General features: G+C 48.6%; 2 protein-coding genes across 2 annotated transcripts in view; one reads left to right on the top strand and one right to left on the bottom strand.

Moving 5' to 3' along the window:
- Window positions 1–7,931, top strand: part of EMID1 (EMI domain containing 1) — a 34,931-nt gene extending 27,000 nt beyond the window's left edge. The window contains 1 exon segment of the mRNA XM_070951091.1: window positions 7,569–7,931. Within this exon segment, the coding sequence (XP_070807192.1) occupies window positions 7,569–7,826 (258 nt within the window). The 3' untranslated portion in view covers window positions 7,827–7,931.
- A 2,256-nt stretch (window positions 7,932–10,187) lies between these two features.
- RHBDD3 (rhomboid domain containing 3) lies at window positions 10,188–16,958 on the bottom strand. Its single transcript, XM_070951065.1, is given in 6 exon segments — window positions 10,188–10,703; window positions 11,838–12,122; window positions 13,537–13,678; window positions 14,479–14,533; window positions 14,535–14,857; window positions 16,817–16,958. Coding segments are annotated over 6 exon segments (1,134 nt in total). The 3' UTR covers window positions 10,188–10,516.
- Between the last annotated feature and the right edge of the window lie 907 nt (window positions 16,959–17,865).

The following is a 17,865-nucleotide window of genomic DNA, read 5'->3' as shown; positions in this document are numbered from 1 at the left end:
CACCCTTCTCCGGAGACTCAGGGCGGCTTACAATGCGTTAAGCAATAGCCTTCATCCTTTTGTATATATTTTATACAAAGTCAGCTTATTGCCCCCACAAACCGGGTCCTCATTTTACCCACCTTAGAAAGGATGGAAGGCTGACCTTGAGCCTGGTGAGAATTGAACTCGCAGTAATTGCAGGCAGCTGGATGTTAAATGCTGCCTTAGTAGGAGGCATTAGCCTCCTATGCCATTTTCAAAAGAAGCTGCTTTTAGCCTCGCAGTACCGTACGGTAGTTTAATATTTACTTTTGAAAGCGTTCCCTGCTCTTCCTTCCCCACCCAGCAACTTTTAATAACAGGAGTAAGATACAGGTAAACGAGAGGGGGGGACTCTTTAGCTCATTTGGGGGAAAGAGGGGTGTCAGTCACGGCTCAGCCAAGGAGAAGCTGGTTTGGATGCCCTCTGGAGCTCTTTTGAGACCCAACACCCCCCCGTAAAAGCATGAGTCACAAATCCATTCATTCATAATCACGGATTAACCCGTCGTGGCCGGGCCACGGGATGCGATCGTGGCCAGCTTCCCGCACCGAGGATTGGAGTGGATGGCTTCCAAATTCTAACTCTGTAATTCTTTGGAGTTTGCAGGCACCTGAGGATGTGATGCAAAAAAAGCACCCCGTTTCTTTGCCCCCACAACTCCCCTTTTCTTTTGACAGCATGCTGGCTCCCCCCATTGAATTTTCCCAAATCCTGCACCCACTCCTCGTTCTTTTTTGCCTGCATGGCACCTTCCTCTCCCAGAAAAAAAAAAGAAAAAAACACTCTGTGCATGAAAGATGAAAGACTGCCTGCCTTTACTGCCTGTGAATAATAATTGCATTCACACACACACACACACATGGATAAACTCGAGTGTTTGGGGGGATTTGGGATGCCTGCGAGAAAGTTTGGGACCGTCTAGGCAAAAAGGCAAGGCGGGGGGGAGGCCCCCTCACACTCGTTTTTCTTTCTCTTTCCACCCCCCCCTCTCCTGCTCCTTGTACACGCGTGTGCCTGCCTTCCTTTCACGGCTGTGTCTGTCTCTTTCGTCCGCAGGGGGAGGGTTTACACCAGCTCCGAGAGGCTTTGAAGATTTTAGCAGAAAGGGTTTTAATCTTGGAGGCCATGATTGGGCTGCATGGTGAGTAGAGGCCAGACAGGGCAAGGAAGGCGGAGGAGGAGGAGGAGGAGGAGGACAGGCCAAACCGAAGGGAAGCAGCACCTCTCTGGGCAAAGCGGGGGCAGGGGTCTCCCCAGATATAGGAGAGGGGAGGGTTGAAGCTTCTGGCGTCCCGGGTTTTGTCCCTCCTGATGGGGAAGGCGCCAAGGTGGAAAAGGCTCTTCTGGGATGGATGCATCTCTTGGGAGAAGCTGCCTGGACCATCCTCTCTCTCTGGTTTGGAAGAGGGGCAGCTGGATTGGTGCAGAGTAAAAGGGAGATATACCCCACTCTGGCCAGGTGGCCTTCTCTCCCTCTCTCCCTTCCTTCCTTTCTCTTTATCGTCCTCCTCTTTACCTTCCTTCCCTCCTTCCCTTCCTCCCTCCCTTCCTTCCTTCCCTTCCTCCCTCCCTTCCTTCCTTCCCTTCCTCCCTCCCTTCTTTCCCCCTTTCTCATCCTCTTTTCCTCCCTATATTCCTCCCTCCCTCCCTATATTTCTTCCTCCCTCTTCCTTCCTTCTTCCACCTACCTTCCTTCCTTTTCCCTTTCTCATGCTTTTCCTCCCTCCCTCCCTCCCTTCTTCCCTCCCTCCCTTCATTCCTCCCTCCTTCCCTTCCTTCTTCCACCTACCTTTCGTTTTCCCTTTCTTATGCTTTTTCTTCCTTCCTTCTTTCCTTCCTCCCTCCCTTCTTCCATCTCCCTTCCTTCCTTTTCCCTTTCTCATGCTTTTCCTTCCTTCCTTCTTTCCTCCCTCCCTCCCTCCGTTCTTTCCCCCATTTCTCATCCTCCTTTTTTCCTCCCTATATTCCTCCCTCCCTTCCTCCCTCCCTATATTCCTTCCTTCCTTCCTTCCTTCCTCCTACTTTCCTTCCTTTTCCCTTTCTCATGCTTTTCCTCCCTCCCTCCCTTCCTTCCTTCTTCCCTCCCTCCCTACATTCCTTCCTCCTTCCCTTCCTCCCTTCTTCCACCTCCCTTCCTTCCTTTTCCCTTTCTCATGCTTTTCCTTCCTTCTTTCTTCCCTCCCTCCATCCCTCCCTCCCTTCTTCCACGTCCCTTCGTTCCTTTTCCCTTTCTCATGCTTTTCCTCCCTTCCTTCTTCCCTCCCTCCCTTCTTCCACATCCCTTCCTTCCTTTTCCCTTTCTCATGCTTTTCCTCCCTCCCTCCCTTCCTTCTTCCCTCCCTCCCTTCTTCCACGTCCCTTCGTTCCTTTTCCCTTTCTCATGCTTTTCCTTCCTTTTCTTTCTTTCTTTCCTCCCTCCCTCCCTCTTCAGAGAGTCTGCTTAATAAGCTCTTGACTGGGATTTTGGCCCATTAGCATTCAGAGGGCTCCCCCTGGTGACCAAAGAAAAAGGAAAAATGTTTTATTTCTTTTACAACATCTGGGTGACGGACGCTATATTGTAGACTCCCAGAAAGTACATTTTGCAGGGAGCAGAAGGTGGATCCAAATCCAAAGAGCGACAAGACTTCAGGAATCGGCCTTGTCGAAGTGTGGGGTTTAAGTGTGCAGGGACTGTGACAACAATTGATTCAACGTAGTCGTTATTATTTTTTTTTAAAAAAAGTCTTATATTTATACGTTCCTGGGTGCCAAAATAATTCCACCAAGATCCTTATTCCAGAAAGGTCCACGCTTGCTCCGAAGGAACATCCAGAAATGGTGATTTTAAATGAGAACCCAGAAGTTTAAGGAGGCTAGTTTGGAGATCTCAGAAATTCAGAGATCTGAGCCTTTTGTAGATCTCTAAGGGCAGGAGAGGTCAGAGGCCAGGTCTGGGATCAGGGATGTCCATCCCGTAGGATCAAAATGTTAAAATAGCGGCCACAATAGTAGGATTGGAGCTCTGCCTGTTCTTTTATATGCAGCATTGCCTTTTTTGTCTACAACTTAGAACCCCCCCACCTCCCCCTCTCCGACTTCAGCCATTTTTTTTTTTTTAAATTTGATTTATATGCCGCTCTTCTCCGGAGACTCAGGGCGGCTTACAATGCGTTAAGCAATAACCTTCATCCTTTTGTATATTTATACGAAGTCAGCTTATTGCCCCCACAAACTGGGTCCTCATTTCACCTACCTTAGAAAGGATGGAAGGCTGAGTCGACCTTGAGCCTTGGCGAGACTCGAACCTGCAGTAATTGCAGGCAGCTGTTCTTAATAACAGGGTGCTTTAGACCACTGTACTACCAAGGCTCTTTGTCCGAAACGGTGAAGATGGCGGCATCTTAAAGACCAAGTGGGCTTCCCCACTGAGAGTCTGCTTCTTCAGATCCAAGGAGAAAGAAATATGACCCAGGGATCCCAAAGGTGTTTTTTTTTTTTCCCAAGAGGCGACTGGACTTCCTTATTTCCCTCGGAGATCTTTCGCTTCTCCTCCGAGGAGCTTCTTCGGTTCAGACTCCAACCGAGCTAAGGAGCCACGCGGGTGAGCAGAATCTTCCTGGCGGAGAAGCGAAACGTCTTCAAGGAAAAGTCCAGTTGCCTCTTTTTTTTTTTTTTTTTTAATTTGATTTATATGCCGCCCTTCTCCGGAGACTCAGGGCGGTTTACAATGTGCTCAGCAATAGCCTTCATCCTTTTGTATATTTTTACAAAGTCAGCTTATTGCCCCCACAAACTGGGTCCTCAATTTACCCACCTTAGAAAGGATGGAAGGCTGAGTCAACCTTGAGCCTTGGCGAGATTCGAACCTGCAGTAATTGCAGGCAGCTGGTCTTAATAACCAGCTTAATAACAGGGTGCCTTAGACCACTGTACTACCAAGGCTCTTTGCCAAACACCTTTGCTTTTTTCAACTGTGACCTGGACGGCTGAGGATCTCCATAAACATGGTGCAATAATGCATCGTATATTTCCTTGCCATTTCTCCAAAGTTCTTTCTTCCCATGAAAGTTTCTGTCGGTGTGTTTTACTCTCAAGATGCTTGGAAATTTCTGTCCCCTTTGAGCCTCCTTGAGGATAGATGGGAAAGCAAGGAGGCTGCAGACAATCACCGTCATCTTCATTTAACGACCCCATAATCCCTTGCGGGCAACTGAATGGAGCTAGCAGAGTGTTTTATTGGCCGGATGCCTTTCCTGTTGCCAGTACGGAGTTTTGTTCAGCAGATATATTCTCATTGTGCCCAGAGAGAGGAATATCTGCCTCTACCTAGGATTGAACTCACAGCCTCCTGATGGTGAGGCAAGAGCTCCCCCTCTAGGACACCGCACCACTAAGGAGGCGGCAGACAATGTCACTAAAAAAAGTGCACCTTGTCACAAAACGGAGTGTTTTTTTTTTTTAAAAAAATGCAGACATTTTTTGCCTAGCAAAAGCAGTCTTTATTTCCATTCGGGTAGTCTTCCACTTACAACCATTTGCTGAACGACTCTTGAGTTACAACAACATGGCAAAACGTGATTTACAGCTGCTCCTCGGGCTTACGACGGTGGCGGCGTTCCCGCAGGCGTGCGATTGCGATCCAGGCACTTGGCAACTGGAATGCATATAGGATGGTTGCGGTATCCAAAGCGGAATAAGATCGTCCTTTACAGCAGAGGTGACTTGTGGGACTTCGACTCCCAGAATTCCAGAGCCAGCAATGAGGAAGAATTCTGGGAGTCGGAGTCCACAAGCCATAAAATGGCCACCGTTCCCCCACCTCTGATTTACAGTATTCCCAGCCGGCTTCTGACAAGCAAACTCAGAACCTGTTCTGCCCCAGCTACGGACCCCAAAGAACGCAGCACACAGAAACTCTATACAAAGCTTATTTTACTCAAATAACTTAGTCTTTATCAACCAAAGGCTGTTAATAAAACTGTCTTTAACAGCCTACCAGAATTCTAAGATTAAGGTAATCACAGTCTTACTAGAGTTGGCAGAAAGCCCAGAAGCAATTTTGCAGACGCGAAGGAGAGTGAACTGAAGTTGTTCCCTACAACTTGCTGCAATCGGTGTTCCTCCTTAAATAGGCTAAGGGAGTGGCCAATTAGCCCCAAGCCTTACTCTCGAGGAGACGTCCTCCTGAGGAGCTACTCCTGCCTTTTGGCAGCTCTGCGCGCCCGTGCATTGAGAAGAGGCTCCTCCTCTTCGTCCTCTTCACTTATGGGAGCTTCTGGAGGTTCTGAAGGCCCTGGCTGAATCCCCACATCTTCTCCAGCCTCCTCACTGTCCGACTCAAGCGCCAGCTGCACAGGCTGCTGGCGCAGCACCAACCAGCCTCCTCGCTGTCGGAATCAGCTACTAATTGCACAGGCCGCTGATGGGCCACAACAGAATCTTCCCTTCCTGCAAGTTCCATATATGGGAGACATCCCTGGGTTCCTTTCTCTCTGCTCCACAAGAGAGACCCTCTGCCCCATATTCACCTTCCCAGTGCCATCTTTCCAGACTCCCCCACCCCTCCCCTTCTTGTTCCCTCCGGGTGGGTCAATGGGTCAATCAAATTTCCACTCTGCTCTTCTTCGCTCCCTGCCAGGCCATTAGCTTGCCAAGCTTCCTAGAACAGCAAGCCCAGCTGGAGCTCCTGGCTAGGAGAGTCACCTTGCTGGAAGCTATCATCTGGCCAGGTAATGCGTAATGCGAGGGCCTGCCTTCCCTTCCCCCCCCCCCTCAAATTCCTGTTCTTCCAACGCATGGTGCATTATTCGCCAGACGCCAGGATCCCAGAGATCTCCCCGGCACCTGCCGTGAGGTTTTTCCGCCTTCTACCTCCACTCCAAAACGTTGCATGCATGCCATCTCTGCAACAACCAGCCTTTTCCTGTTGTGTCCATCACCTTCCTGAACACGTTTTGTTTTTTAAGTCCTAGCATGGTTTGGCCTGTCTTGACTCCCCTGCTGGTGGAAGGGGTGGGTGGGGGTGGATATATCCTCTGGCTGCAGGATTGGAGGGGAAAATCGGAAAATTCCACCTCCGCGGTATCAAAACAAATGAGATTTGGATTGCCGGAGCTGTAAAATTCCTGATTCTTTGCACCTGCTCAGTGGCATCTCCGACTGGCCTGCATGCACCGAAAAATAAAGCTTGCACCCGGCCAGCAGAGGTGGAATTCACAATCCATTTTTGGGGGGTGGGGGAATAGGTGTCCAGTTCCACGGAGACTGCAGCTCTCGTAATTCCAAAGGCCAAATTGGCCGGATGGTTCTGGGAATTGTAGTTCCAGTGCGCCTAGGGAGTACGGGAGATCGCAGTGATAAGAGACACAGTGTAGGGAGGTGTCCCTCTGTGAAGTTATCTGGAAAAGATAGGGAGATGCACGGGAATGGCTTCGAATCGGCTCCTCGTCTTCCAATAGCAGACCTCTCTGGAACAGAACTGCTCCTGGAGATGGAGGTTCAGTTTACCTCCGATGGGATCGGTCTCCTTCCCAGGCTCCTCCCCACATCCCTCGGCGCCTGGCTGGAAATGACACCTCCGTTGGGTGTTCGGGCTAAATGAGTTTTTCTATCGAGGCATCTGGTCTACCCCAACATGTGGGAGGGAGCATACTGCATCCCTGTCGCCTTTCAGCTCCAATCCAGGAGCCCTCAAGCAGTCGCATTCACGACAAACCATTTTATACCAAATTTATATTTTGCTGATAAAGAAATAAAGGGAGACTATAGATCTATTTCAAGCTATTTTAGCTCTCATCAGCTAGCCATACCCTTACTTGGATTCGAACCTGATAGAAAAACAATCTCTCCCCTGACTCAAGCTGATAAAGGGAGGAGAACTTGTGGCTCAGAGGTTAATACAACTGCCTAATATGCAGGCAGCCCAAGTTGGAATCCGAGTAAGGGTATGGCTAGCTGATGAGAGCTAAATAGCTTGAAATAGATCTACACAATTCTCTCTTGGCTCAGAGGTTAATACAACTGCCTAATATGCAGGAAGCCCAAGTTCAAATCCGAGTAAGGGTATGGCTAGCTGATGAGAGCTAAATCGCTTGAAATATCTACATAATTCTCTCTTGGCTCAGAGGTTAATACAACTGCCTAATATGCAGGCAGACCAAGTTGGAATCCGAGTAAGGGTATGGCTAGCTGATGAGAGCTAAATAGCTTGAAATAGATCTATACTAGTCTCCCTTTATTTCTTGGACTCCTGAGCTGTACTCCTGCAAAGATTTTATTTTGCCAAATTGCACATTTTTCAAAACGGCCCCAACGACGCATTGGAGGATGTTGCTCTTAAAAAATGTGCGGTGTTGGAGTTGAGCCATTTCCAAAATTGGGAAGGGGGAGAGAGAGAGAAGAGGATCTAGAGGGACACCTCAAAACCCTAGCCGGCGCATTTTCACACACATCTCAAAAGCCGCAAGGAAAAGGATAAGGCATGTATAGAGAGACAAGCGCACCCTAGAATTTCGCAGTTCCTGCAGCTAAAGCACTATTGACGTCCTTCCTCCATTGGCAGAACCAGATCTGGGATCCGGCTTTGATCCGGCCGCTACGGGGGTCCCCGGCGACGATCGGAGTAAGCGCAGCGAGTATTTGGCGGCCTACCGGGTGAGCTCGCACCGTCTTTCTCAGAAGGGAGAGGAGAGGAAGAAATGAAGGAGACTCTGCCCACCATCAGGCGAAGAAGAGGGCCACGTCTGGATTGAGGGACCTCCGATGTGGAAGGAGTACCGCGGTCCTTTCTCCTCCTCCCTCTGCCTTGGACCGGTGGTGATGGAGACACGGGCTGTTCGATGAACCAAGCTGGGGACAGGGCCCTGCTAACAAATCCTCCGTTGTATTTATTTGTTCTTTTCACACAGGGGGTTTGTTCCTGCTATGGAACAAATAGGAATAGGTGTTATGGGGGTCTATGCTTATGCGGGCGGGGGGGGAGAGTGGGGGTCTCAGCTTGGCTGTCACTCGCCAGAGATTCCCTCCTTGTGGTCAGATTGGGCCGCAATTCGGCAAGGACCGGTCCAACACATCCAGCCTTTTGCCACCTTCTCCTCCGTGGTGGCATCTCTCCGGCACGTCCTCAGAGGCTCCAGATGCCGAGAGGTTGGTTTTTTTTCTCGCTGCTCATGCTTTGAATTTCAATTTTATCCTTTTTTTTTCAAATTTTCTCTTTTTCAATCCAGAAAATAAAACAAAACCCCCGTCATTCTGTATTCCGTAAAGCTGTATTTCTCAATCCTGGGAACTTTTAATCAGGGGGGGATTCTGGGAGTCGAAGTCTTAAAAAAGTTCCCAAGGTTGAGAAACGCCCCAAATGGATGGAGATGCAGTGGGAATTCAATCAATCTGATCACAGACACACACAGAGCAGCTGAGCAAAATCGGAGCCTCCCCGTCTCTACTCCCTTTGGAGCAGGGATTTCAAAAGTGCTTCTCCGGAGTCAGATGAGAAAGCATCTTCTGGCACTTACTGGATAAACCGACTGATTGTTGCCCAAATTCTGAGGCGTGTCGTGGAAGGAAACCAGAATCTGTAAAAAAAGCTTACATGGGATTAAGAAGGGAGTCTTTATTGATGATCCCAACTTTTTTGAAATTTGTATACAGTATTTCTTCCTTTATTATTTTTTTTTTTTTTTTGGACAAGATTTGTTGGGGAGGGACGGTGGCGAAGGTGAGGATTGCTGGCTTCTCCTTTCCAGCATCAGTCAACAATTTTGAGGGGCGGGGAGGAGAAAAATATATATATTTTCTTCTGTTTAAAGGACAGCCTTTGTGCCCTCTCTGCGCCTGCATCTGCTCGATCTGCGTTTTTAAAAATTAATGGTATCCTTGCGCACCTAACGGGGGCATGTTTTCCTGGATGCTTCCCATGGGATCCCCGTGGGCTCCTTCTTACACCCCACTTTTTAAACTGGTCTCTAGTTGGGAGCCACCACTCTAGAATGGGTGGGTACGCTTGGCAAAAATAGCATTGGGTTCCTGCAGTTCAGTTCCTTTTGCATGCAACTTCGGGGTGGGTTTTTTTCAGGGGTGAAATACTCCCGGTTCGGACCGGATCACCCAATCCGATAGCGATGGCGGCAGGTGGTTCGGAGAACCGGTAGCAAAAATCCCTACCCACCCACCCCCTGCCCAGCTGAGCCGCACGATCATCAGAGGCTTTTTTTTTTTTTTTTTTTTACTTTTAAAAGCATTTTTTCTATAACCTCTTCGGCCGAAAAAAATGCTTTTAAAAATTAAAAAAAAAAAAAGCCTCTGATGATCGCGCGGCTCAGCTGGGATCGTCAGAGGCTTTTAAAAGCATTTTTTCTACAACCTCTTAAGGTTGTAGAAAAAATGCTTTTAAAAGTAAAAAAAAAAAAAGCTTCTGATGATTGCGCGGCTCAGCTGGGATCGTCAGAGGCTTTTAAAAGCATTTTTTCTACAACCTCTTAAGGTTGTAGAAAAAATGCTTTTAAAAGTAAAAAAAAAAAAAGCCTCTGATGATCGCGCAGCTCAGCTGGGATCGTCAGAGGCTTTTAAAAGCATTTTTTCTACAACCTCTTCGGCCGAAAAAATGCTTTTAAAAGTTAAAAAAAAAAAAGCCTCTGATGATCGCGTGGCTCAGCTGGGATCGTCAGAGGCTTTTAAAAGCATTTTTTCTACAACCTCTTCGGCCGAAAAAAATGCTTTTAAAAGTTTTTTTAAAAGCCTCTGATGATCATGCGGCTCAGTTGGGATCGTCAGAGGCTTTGAGACTTTTAAAAGCATTTTTTTTCTGCAACCTCTTAAGGTTGTAGAAAAAATGCTTTTAAAAGTAAAAAAAAAAAAGCTGATGATTGCGCGGATCAGCTGGGATCGTCGAGAGCCTTTTAAAAGCATTTTAAGGTTGTAGAAAAAATGCTTTTAGAAGATGAAATAAAAGCCTCTGACGATCCCAGCTGAGCCGCGCGATCGTCAGAGGCTTTTTTTTTTAGTTTTAAAGGCAATGCTTTTAAAAGTAAAATAAAAAGATTGCGTGCCACAGCTGATCAACTCCCCCCTCGCGTGCTGTTCTACTTACCGCATGCCTCCTCCTGGCGAGCACTGCGCGTGTGTGCACCTTGCATTTGGTGCATGGTGCGCACTGCATATGCACAGCCAGCGAACTGGTAGTAAACCGGTTCAGATTTCACCACTGTTTTTTGTTTTTGTGCTCCATTTATTCATATCCGGAGTGGAAAAAAGGAAATTGCAAGCAGACAAATCATAATTCTGGTCTGAAAAGGCATCCTCTGTGCCCTCCTTCTGCCCCTCAATTCCTCGCTGCCTTCTAGCAATCCAGGTAGGCCCAGATGAACCTGCGTCTCCCGCAGAGAGTTTGAAACCGGTCTGCGGCCTTTCCGTGCTCTTGCAAAACCAGCTTCAGTTCTGCCAAGCAGCTCTCTTATCTTGTGGCACTCCGTTTCTGCCCGGTCTGGCCGGAGTTCTTCCCCCAATGCCATCTCATGGGTTGGGGATTGACTGAGGTTGTGTGAGAGGAGACGCTGAGCGGGTCTCGGCCGTCACCACCGCTTGGTCCCCCACGTGGCCTCCGATCAGTAGAGAGACGGCGCCTTCCACGTGGCCGGTGGCTGCCAGAGCGATCACAGCCTCTTCCGTGGCGAAGCCCATCTTCTGCAGCTGCTGGAGCCTGGGAAGAGGGACGAAGAGAAGGCGGCAGCGTTGGCATCAGAGGCCGGACAATCAGGCCCACGAAACAAGAACAACGGGCGGCGTTACTTCTGAAATAAAACTTCTTTATGGGTTTACCTACAGACAGAATCTTGCCAGAGTAAAACAACTGCGTTCATCCCAACTGTGTTTTTTTTTTTTTTTTCTCAAGAGGCCACTGGACTTTCTGGTTTTTCTTTGAAGGCGTTTCGCTTCTCCTCCAAGGAGCTTCTTCAGCTCTGAAGAAGAACTGAACTGAGAAGTTGAAGAAGCTTCCTGGAGGAGAAGGGAAACGTCTTCAAAGAAAAATCAGAAAATCCAGTGGCCTCTTAGAAAAAAAAGCACCTTTGACCTGGATGACTGAGAATCTCCATAAACTGTGTGCATATAACTATAAATATAAAAGAGCCTTGGTAGTACAGGGGTTTAAGGCACCCTGTTATTAAGCTTATTAAGACCAGCTGCCTGCAATTACTGCAGGGTTCAAATCTCGCCAAGGCTCAAGGTTGACTCAGCCTTCCATCCTTTCTAAGGTAGGTGAAATGAGGACCCAGTTTGTGGGGGCAATAAGCTGACTTTGTATAAATATACAAAAGGATGAAGGCTATTGCTTAACGCATTGTAAGCCACCCTGAGTCCCCGGAGAAGGGCGGCATATAAATCAAATTAAAAAAGAAAAGAAAAGAAAGAGAAAGAAAGAAGGAAGGAACGAAAGAAAGAAAGAAAGAAAAAGAAAAAAAGAGAAGCTGACTTTGTATAAATATACAAAAGGATGAAGGCTATTGCTGAGCACATTGTAAGCCGCCCTGAATCTTCGGAGAAGGGCGGCATATAAATCAAATTTAAAAAAAAAATAAAAAAAAATATACAGGTAGCCCTCAATTTACAACAGTTCATTTAGTGAACTCTTCGAAGTTACGACAGCACGGGGAAAAAAAATGACTTGGGGACGTTTTTCACCCTTACGACCGTTGCAGGGTCACGGGATCCAAAATCATGGAGGCGGAAGTCTCCTTTCGTTTGTTCCCCGGAATCTTGCGCTTTACAGATACACTGCTCCTACGGCTGGAGGTTCTACTCGGCTCTGCCCACCCGATTTCTCCCAAGGACTTACCGGAGGGAAGAGACGGAAGATTTGAGCAGCTTCACTTCCTCTTCATTTCTGTCTTGCAGAGAAGCCCGGATTCCCGCTTCTATCAGCTCTTCTTCCGTCGGGAAATTCGGGAGAGAGAAGTAAGGGGAGCCCAAAGGCTGGCCGGGATCTGAGAAGGGGTGCTGGGACGTAGGAGGAAACGGCAGCTGGGTTACCCTTTCATCAGTCCAGGATGGAGGAGGGGGCGGAATCTGGATGGCAACCGTCCCTGCCAAGTCGGGTGAAAACGTCTCCTGCGCAGGAATTCTGGAAGATGGAAGAAAATCAGTGAGATTGGAACAATTGTCTATTAGATAGCAATAGCAAATAGACTTACATACCGCTTCACAGTGCTTTTACAGCCTTCTCTAAGCGGTTTACAGAGTCGGCCTCTTGCCTCCCCAACAATCTGGGTCCTCATTTTACCCACCTCGGAAGGAAGGACGGAAGGCTGAGTCAACCTTGAGCCTGATGAGAGTCAAACACCTGGCAGTCTGCAGAGTTAGCTTGCAATACTCCTTTCTAACTACTGCACAGGAAGGAAGGAAGGAAAGAAGAAGAAAGGAAGGAAGGAAGGAAGAAGAAAGGAAGGAAGGAAGGAAGGAAGGAGGAAGGAAGGAAGGAAGAAGAAAGGAAGGAAGGAAGGAGGAAGGAAGGAGGAAGGAAGGAAGGAAGAAGAAAGGAAGGAAGGAAGGAAGGAAGGAAGGAAGGAAGGAAGGAAGGGCAACAGCCTTCAGACTTTACAGCTCCTCTCTAAGCAGTTTACAGAGTCAGCCTCTTGCCCCCCAACAATCTGGGTCCTCATTTTACCACCTCGGAAGGAAGGACGGAAGGCTGAGTCAATCTTGAGCCTGATGAGATTCAAACACCTGGCAGTCTGCAGAGTTAGCCTGCAATACTCCTTTCTAACTATTGCACAGGAAGGAAGGAAGGAAGGAAGGAAGGAAGGAAGGAAGGAAGGAAGGAAGGAAGGAAGGAAGGAAGGATAGCAATAGCCGTCAGACTTTACAGCTCCTCTCTAAGCGGTTTACAAAGTCGGCCTCTTGCCTCCCCAACAATCTGGGTCCTCATTTTACCCACCTCGGAAGGACGGAAGGCTGAGTCAATCTTGAGCCTGATGAGATTCAAACACCTGGCAGTCTGCAGAGTTAGCCTGCAATACTCCTTTCTAACTACTACACAGGAAGAAAGGAAAGGAAAGGAAAGGAAAGGAAAGGAAAGGAAAGGAAAGGAAAGGAAAGGAAAGGAAAGGAAAGGAAAGGAAAGGAAAGGAGGAAGGAAGGAAGGAAGGAAGGAAGGAAGGAAGGAAGGAAGGAAGGAAGGAAGGAAGGATAGCAATAGCCCTCAGACTTTACAGCTCCTCTCTAAGCGGTGTACAGAGTCAGCCTCTTGCCCCCCAACAATCTGGGTCCTCATTTTACCCACCTCGGAAGGACGGAAGGCTGAGTCAACCTTGAGACTGGTGAGATTTGAACCGCCGAACTGCAGCTAACAGTCATCTGAAGTAGCCTGCAGTGCTGCTCTCTAACCACTGCACCACCTCGGCTTTAGATTATGAACTGGGCAACTTGGGATGGTGACCACACGGAATTACCATCCCTCAACTCCCTGGCTAGCAAGGGGCGTTGGGAGTTGTAGTTCGGCAGCCGTGGAAAGCAAAATTGACGTCATTCCAAAATACCTTTCCTTTATGTCCGTAGTTGGGAGGGTGCCGGTGGCGAAGGGCCTGATCGAGTGAGAAAAAACCCTTCTGAGGTAGCTCCAGCCTGCAATCCTCTTCTGCAGTCTTGCCAGGTGCCTCTTGGACGATCTACCAGCACCATCTGAGGCATTAAGGACAATCGTAGAATCATCAAATCGTCATAGCCCTGGAAGGGACTTCCGAGGTCCTCTAGTCTACTCTAGTATTTTCCCCCCTTTACCCCCCAAAAAAATCATCAAAAAATATTTTTAAAGCCTGGGAGGGCTGCCAATGATTTGGGAGCCACATGGGTCCTAGAAGAGGCTCCCTTCTCGTCCCCTATCCCACCCTCGGAGCCTGTTTTGACCTAGGCTCCGTTAAAAAGCAGGAAGCTTTTTGGTCCCGGCAAAACCTCTTTTATTTAGACGACTGTGAATTCCTTTCATTCACAGTCAGCAAGGCCTGTCCAAACAGTCTTTCAAAGGAATATTTATCAACACAGACCTTATCTCGCTTGGACAGCTGCCAAGTAACTAGTTTCCAAATGCAGTACAAGGCAAAACTTGGCACAGAGTCTCTCAAGAATCACGGAACGAACGAATTGTTTCCTGCAAAAGCCCCCTCCCCGTTCGCTCCTCTTTTGTTTCCTAGGGGAGGGGGCCAATCTCCTCCAAGGTGTGGCTTTACTCCCAAGTCGACCCTGATTTCTGAGTCGTTCTTGTCTTCTGGCAGCTCTGTGCATGCACACAGTGGGAACAGGCTCCAGCTGTTCCTCTGCCTCACTGCCATCTAACTCCCTCTCTGCCTCCGACGCAGAGCCCTCGTCTGAGCTTTCCCCAGTCCTTTCCCAGGACTGGCCCGTGTTCCTCCCCAACCTCCTCACTATCCGACTCTGTTGTTGCCGGCGGGCCACAACACTGCCCACATGTTTGGAAAGGATACAGGCCAGTAGTCCCGTGAGCAATCCGGAGACGTTCAGGAGGAAGGGAGAACGCGGGGGACAGGATCTCCCCGAGGCCGAACAGCAATCCTGCCAGCAGAGCCACGGGCAGCCACCCCGAGCGCTTTCCGTGGCAGCCCAGCAGAGCCAGGTGGACAGGGATGTAGCCGCTGACGGTGGCCTGCGGTTCAACTCCCCAGAGTCCAGCCAGGAACACGTAGACCAGGGCTGAGATGGCAGCAGAGACCGTGTTGGTCCGGAGGTAGCCAAGGGCCCCTTGCTGAAGCTCGAGGTGCCAGCTCAGCAGTGGGAAGAAGAGCAAGCTGGTGGCCAGGAGGGAGCCGTTGGCATGGCCCAGGCAGTACGTCACCAGGCGGAAGGCTGCAAGAGAAGAGACCTCGTGCTGTTAACGCTGCTTCCTTTTCTGTCGTTTATAACACCCCATTTGAGGTACTCCGTGGGCCCTGAAATAGATTAATGTGGTTAATTAGGTCGATTGATCAATCGATCAAAAAATGAGCCTGGATAGCTCAGCAGACTAATGCATTGTAATTTAACTCCAGCTGTCTGCAATTAGTAAGTTCGAATCTCGCCAGGCTCAAGGTTGACTCAGCCTTCCATTCTTTCTAAGGTAGGTAAATTGAAGACCCAGTTTGTGGGGGCAATAAGCTGACTTTGTATAAAATATACAAAAGTATGAAGGCTATTGCTTAGCGCATTGTAAGCCGCCCTGAGTCTCCGGAGAAGGGCGGCATATAAATCAAATTTAAAAAAAAAAAATCAATCAGAATAGAGCAAGAAGGGACCTTAGAGACCTTCTAGTCCTACCCCCTATTCAAGGAGGAGACCCGATACCAATTTACACAAATGGCTGTCTAGTCTCTTCTTAAAAGCCTCCAGTGATGAAGCACCTACAACTCCTGGTGGCAAGCTGTTCCACTGTTTAATTGTCCTCACTGTTAGGAAGTTTCTCCTTAATTCCAGGCTACTTCTCTCCTTGAGTAGTTTCCATCCGTTGCTTCTTGTCCTGCCTTCTGGTGCTTTGGAAAATAAGTGGACCCCCTCTTCTTTGTGGCAGCCCCTCAAATACTGGAGCACTGCTATCATGTCCCCCCCTAGTCCTTCTTCTCTCTAAACTAGCCATACCCAATTCCTGCAACCGTTCTTCATACGTTTTAGCCTCCGGGCCCTTCAATCATTCTAGTTGCTCTTCTCTGCGCTTTTTCCCAAAGTCTCAACATCGTTTTTTGTAACGTGGTGACCAAAACTGGATGCCGTATTCCAGTTATGGCCTTACTAAGGATTTACAAAGCAGTACTAATACTGATTTTGATTCTATGCCACGGTCTATACCACCAAGGATTGTATTAGCTTTTTCGGCTGCCCATGCTTAAGCGATCGTCCACTGGGGACTCCCAAGGTCCCTCTCGCAGTGACTGGTTTTGAGCCAGATCTCGCCTAACCTGTACTTTTTAAGCCGTCGCTTAAAAATGCAATACGACAGAAGCACGAAAGAAATCTGTAAAATTCCAGATGGGATTGCTAAGTATTTGTAATCGGGATGTCCAACCTGGGCACCTTCAAGACCTGTGGACTTCAACGCCCAGAATTCCCCAGCCAGGCAGCCACTTGTTGTGGTCCACCAGCAGCCTGCAGAGTCGGATAGTGAGGAGGCTGGGGAGGACCATGGACCAGTCCTGGAGTCTGGGGAAGGCCCGGACGAGGGCTCTGCGTCAGAGACAGAGATGGGGCCAGGGCTATCTGGGAGTGATGCGCGCGGACTTCGGAGCCCCCAGAGTTGGACAGCAGAGAGGCAGAGGAATAGGAGGAGCCTGTTCCTAGTGCGCGCATGCGCAGAGCTGCCAGAAGGCGCAGTTAAAACAAAAGGGACGACTCGGGAGTAAGGCCAGGCGATGATTGGCCCCTCCCACAAGGCTTAAAAGAGCAGCAAAGGCTCTTGGGCTCTTTGTAGGAAAGCAACATTGCTAAATCTGTTTCCAGTCAGCATCTCTCGTTTCTGAACTTTGTGGGGCTTTGCCAAGAAAGGCCTTTGGCAGGATGCCAAAGAAGATAAAAATTTGTGATAAACCCGAAGGACTTTTTCTGAAGGACTTGTTTTGGAATTAATTTGGACTAAGCTGGGAATGAAGTCAATCTCAGCCGTTATAATAAAATAGGTTTGTTTGGGACTAATTGTAATGACTAAGTGAGCCTAGGTCACACCACCACTCAAGTATGAGACACCCCATCGTCCCTAGCTGGCTGTAATTCAAGGCATGTAATTCTCGGAGCGAGGAAAGTCGTCTTAATACAAGAGAAGTTTCAAAGAGGGAGACCAACCTTGCAAAGGGCTACTTAGCATGCTGGGTGATAAGACCAAATGTTCTCCGACGCCGGTCACCCAGACGACAGTGAGGAGCAGCATCAAGATGGAGGAAGCGACGGGGAGATGCCGGATCCATCTCAGCCTTGGGATGAACATGCCCCCTAGGAGAAGAGAGGGCTGTTATTAACCAGGACCCAGATTGTTGGGGGGCAAGAGGCTGACTCTGTAAACCTCTTAGAGAGGAGTTGTACAAGCACTGTAAAGCAGTATATAAGTCTAAGTGCTATTGCCCTTCCTTCCTTCCTTCCTTCCTGTTAGATTGCAGTATTGCAGGCTAATTCTGCCCACTGCCAGCAGTTCGATTCTGACCGGCTCAAGGTTGACTCAGCCTTCCGTCCTTCCGAGGTGGGTAAAATGAGGACCCAGATTGTTGGGGGGGCAAGAGGCTGACTCTCTAAACCGCTTAGAGAGGAGCTGTAAAAAGCACTGCGAAGCCTTAAGTGCTATTGCTATCTGCAAGACCGCTCGTCCTGGGTGTGAAAATTCCAGCAGCCTAAACAACTCAGAGTTTCTCACAGCATCCTTTGTTCTCTTATCCATGTGTGGGTCTTTCTATCTCGCGATGCCAAGCATTTAATTGTTCCACTGCTGTGTGCCCCTCATATAGCTTTCGGATCGATCGACCGAAAACTTTTCTCTTCAGGCACAACTTGTTAAGTTTGCCTTGTCACTGCGTTAAGTGTTTGCCAGCCGAGCTTCCATCCTAAGATTTACGGTAGCCTGGCCAGAGAACCTTATCACGTCTATATACTTCGGGTTTTCTTTCTTTGAAAGTATACTCCATGGAAAACAAGATCCATTCACCTCTAATTAATTACAGTTTCCCCAGAGAGGGAACGAGGCTGATTCACACTTCGACATGCCAAATGCCTGCCAATCGCATTTAACACGCCGTACAATTTCCTTTATTGTTATCACCTTCCGCTGAGATCCGTTGGCCAAGCTATATGGAGTGGCCTACTACATCTAGTTCTTCTCCAGATATTAACTTTCTTCCTTCTCC

This window comes from Pituophis catenifer, unplaced genomic scaffold (assembly GCF_029215685.1).
Source record: "Pituophis catenifer annectens isolate HBS135680 unplaced genomic scaffold, rPitCat1.0.hap2 SCAF_10, whole genome shotgun sequence".
In the NCBI taxonomy this organism is placed as follows: domain Eukaryota; kingdom Metazoa; phylum Chordata; class Lepidosauria; order Squamata; family Colubridae; genus Pituophis; species Pituophis catenifer.
The sequence above is the reverse complement of the archived record's forward strand: the minus strand, read 5'-3'. Positions and strand labels throughout refer to the sequence as shown.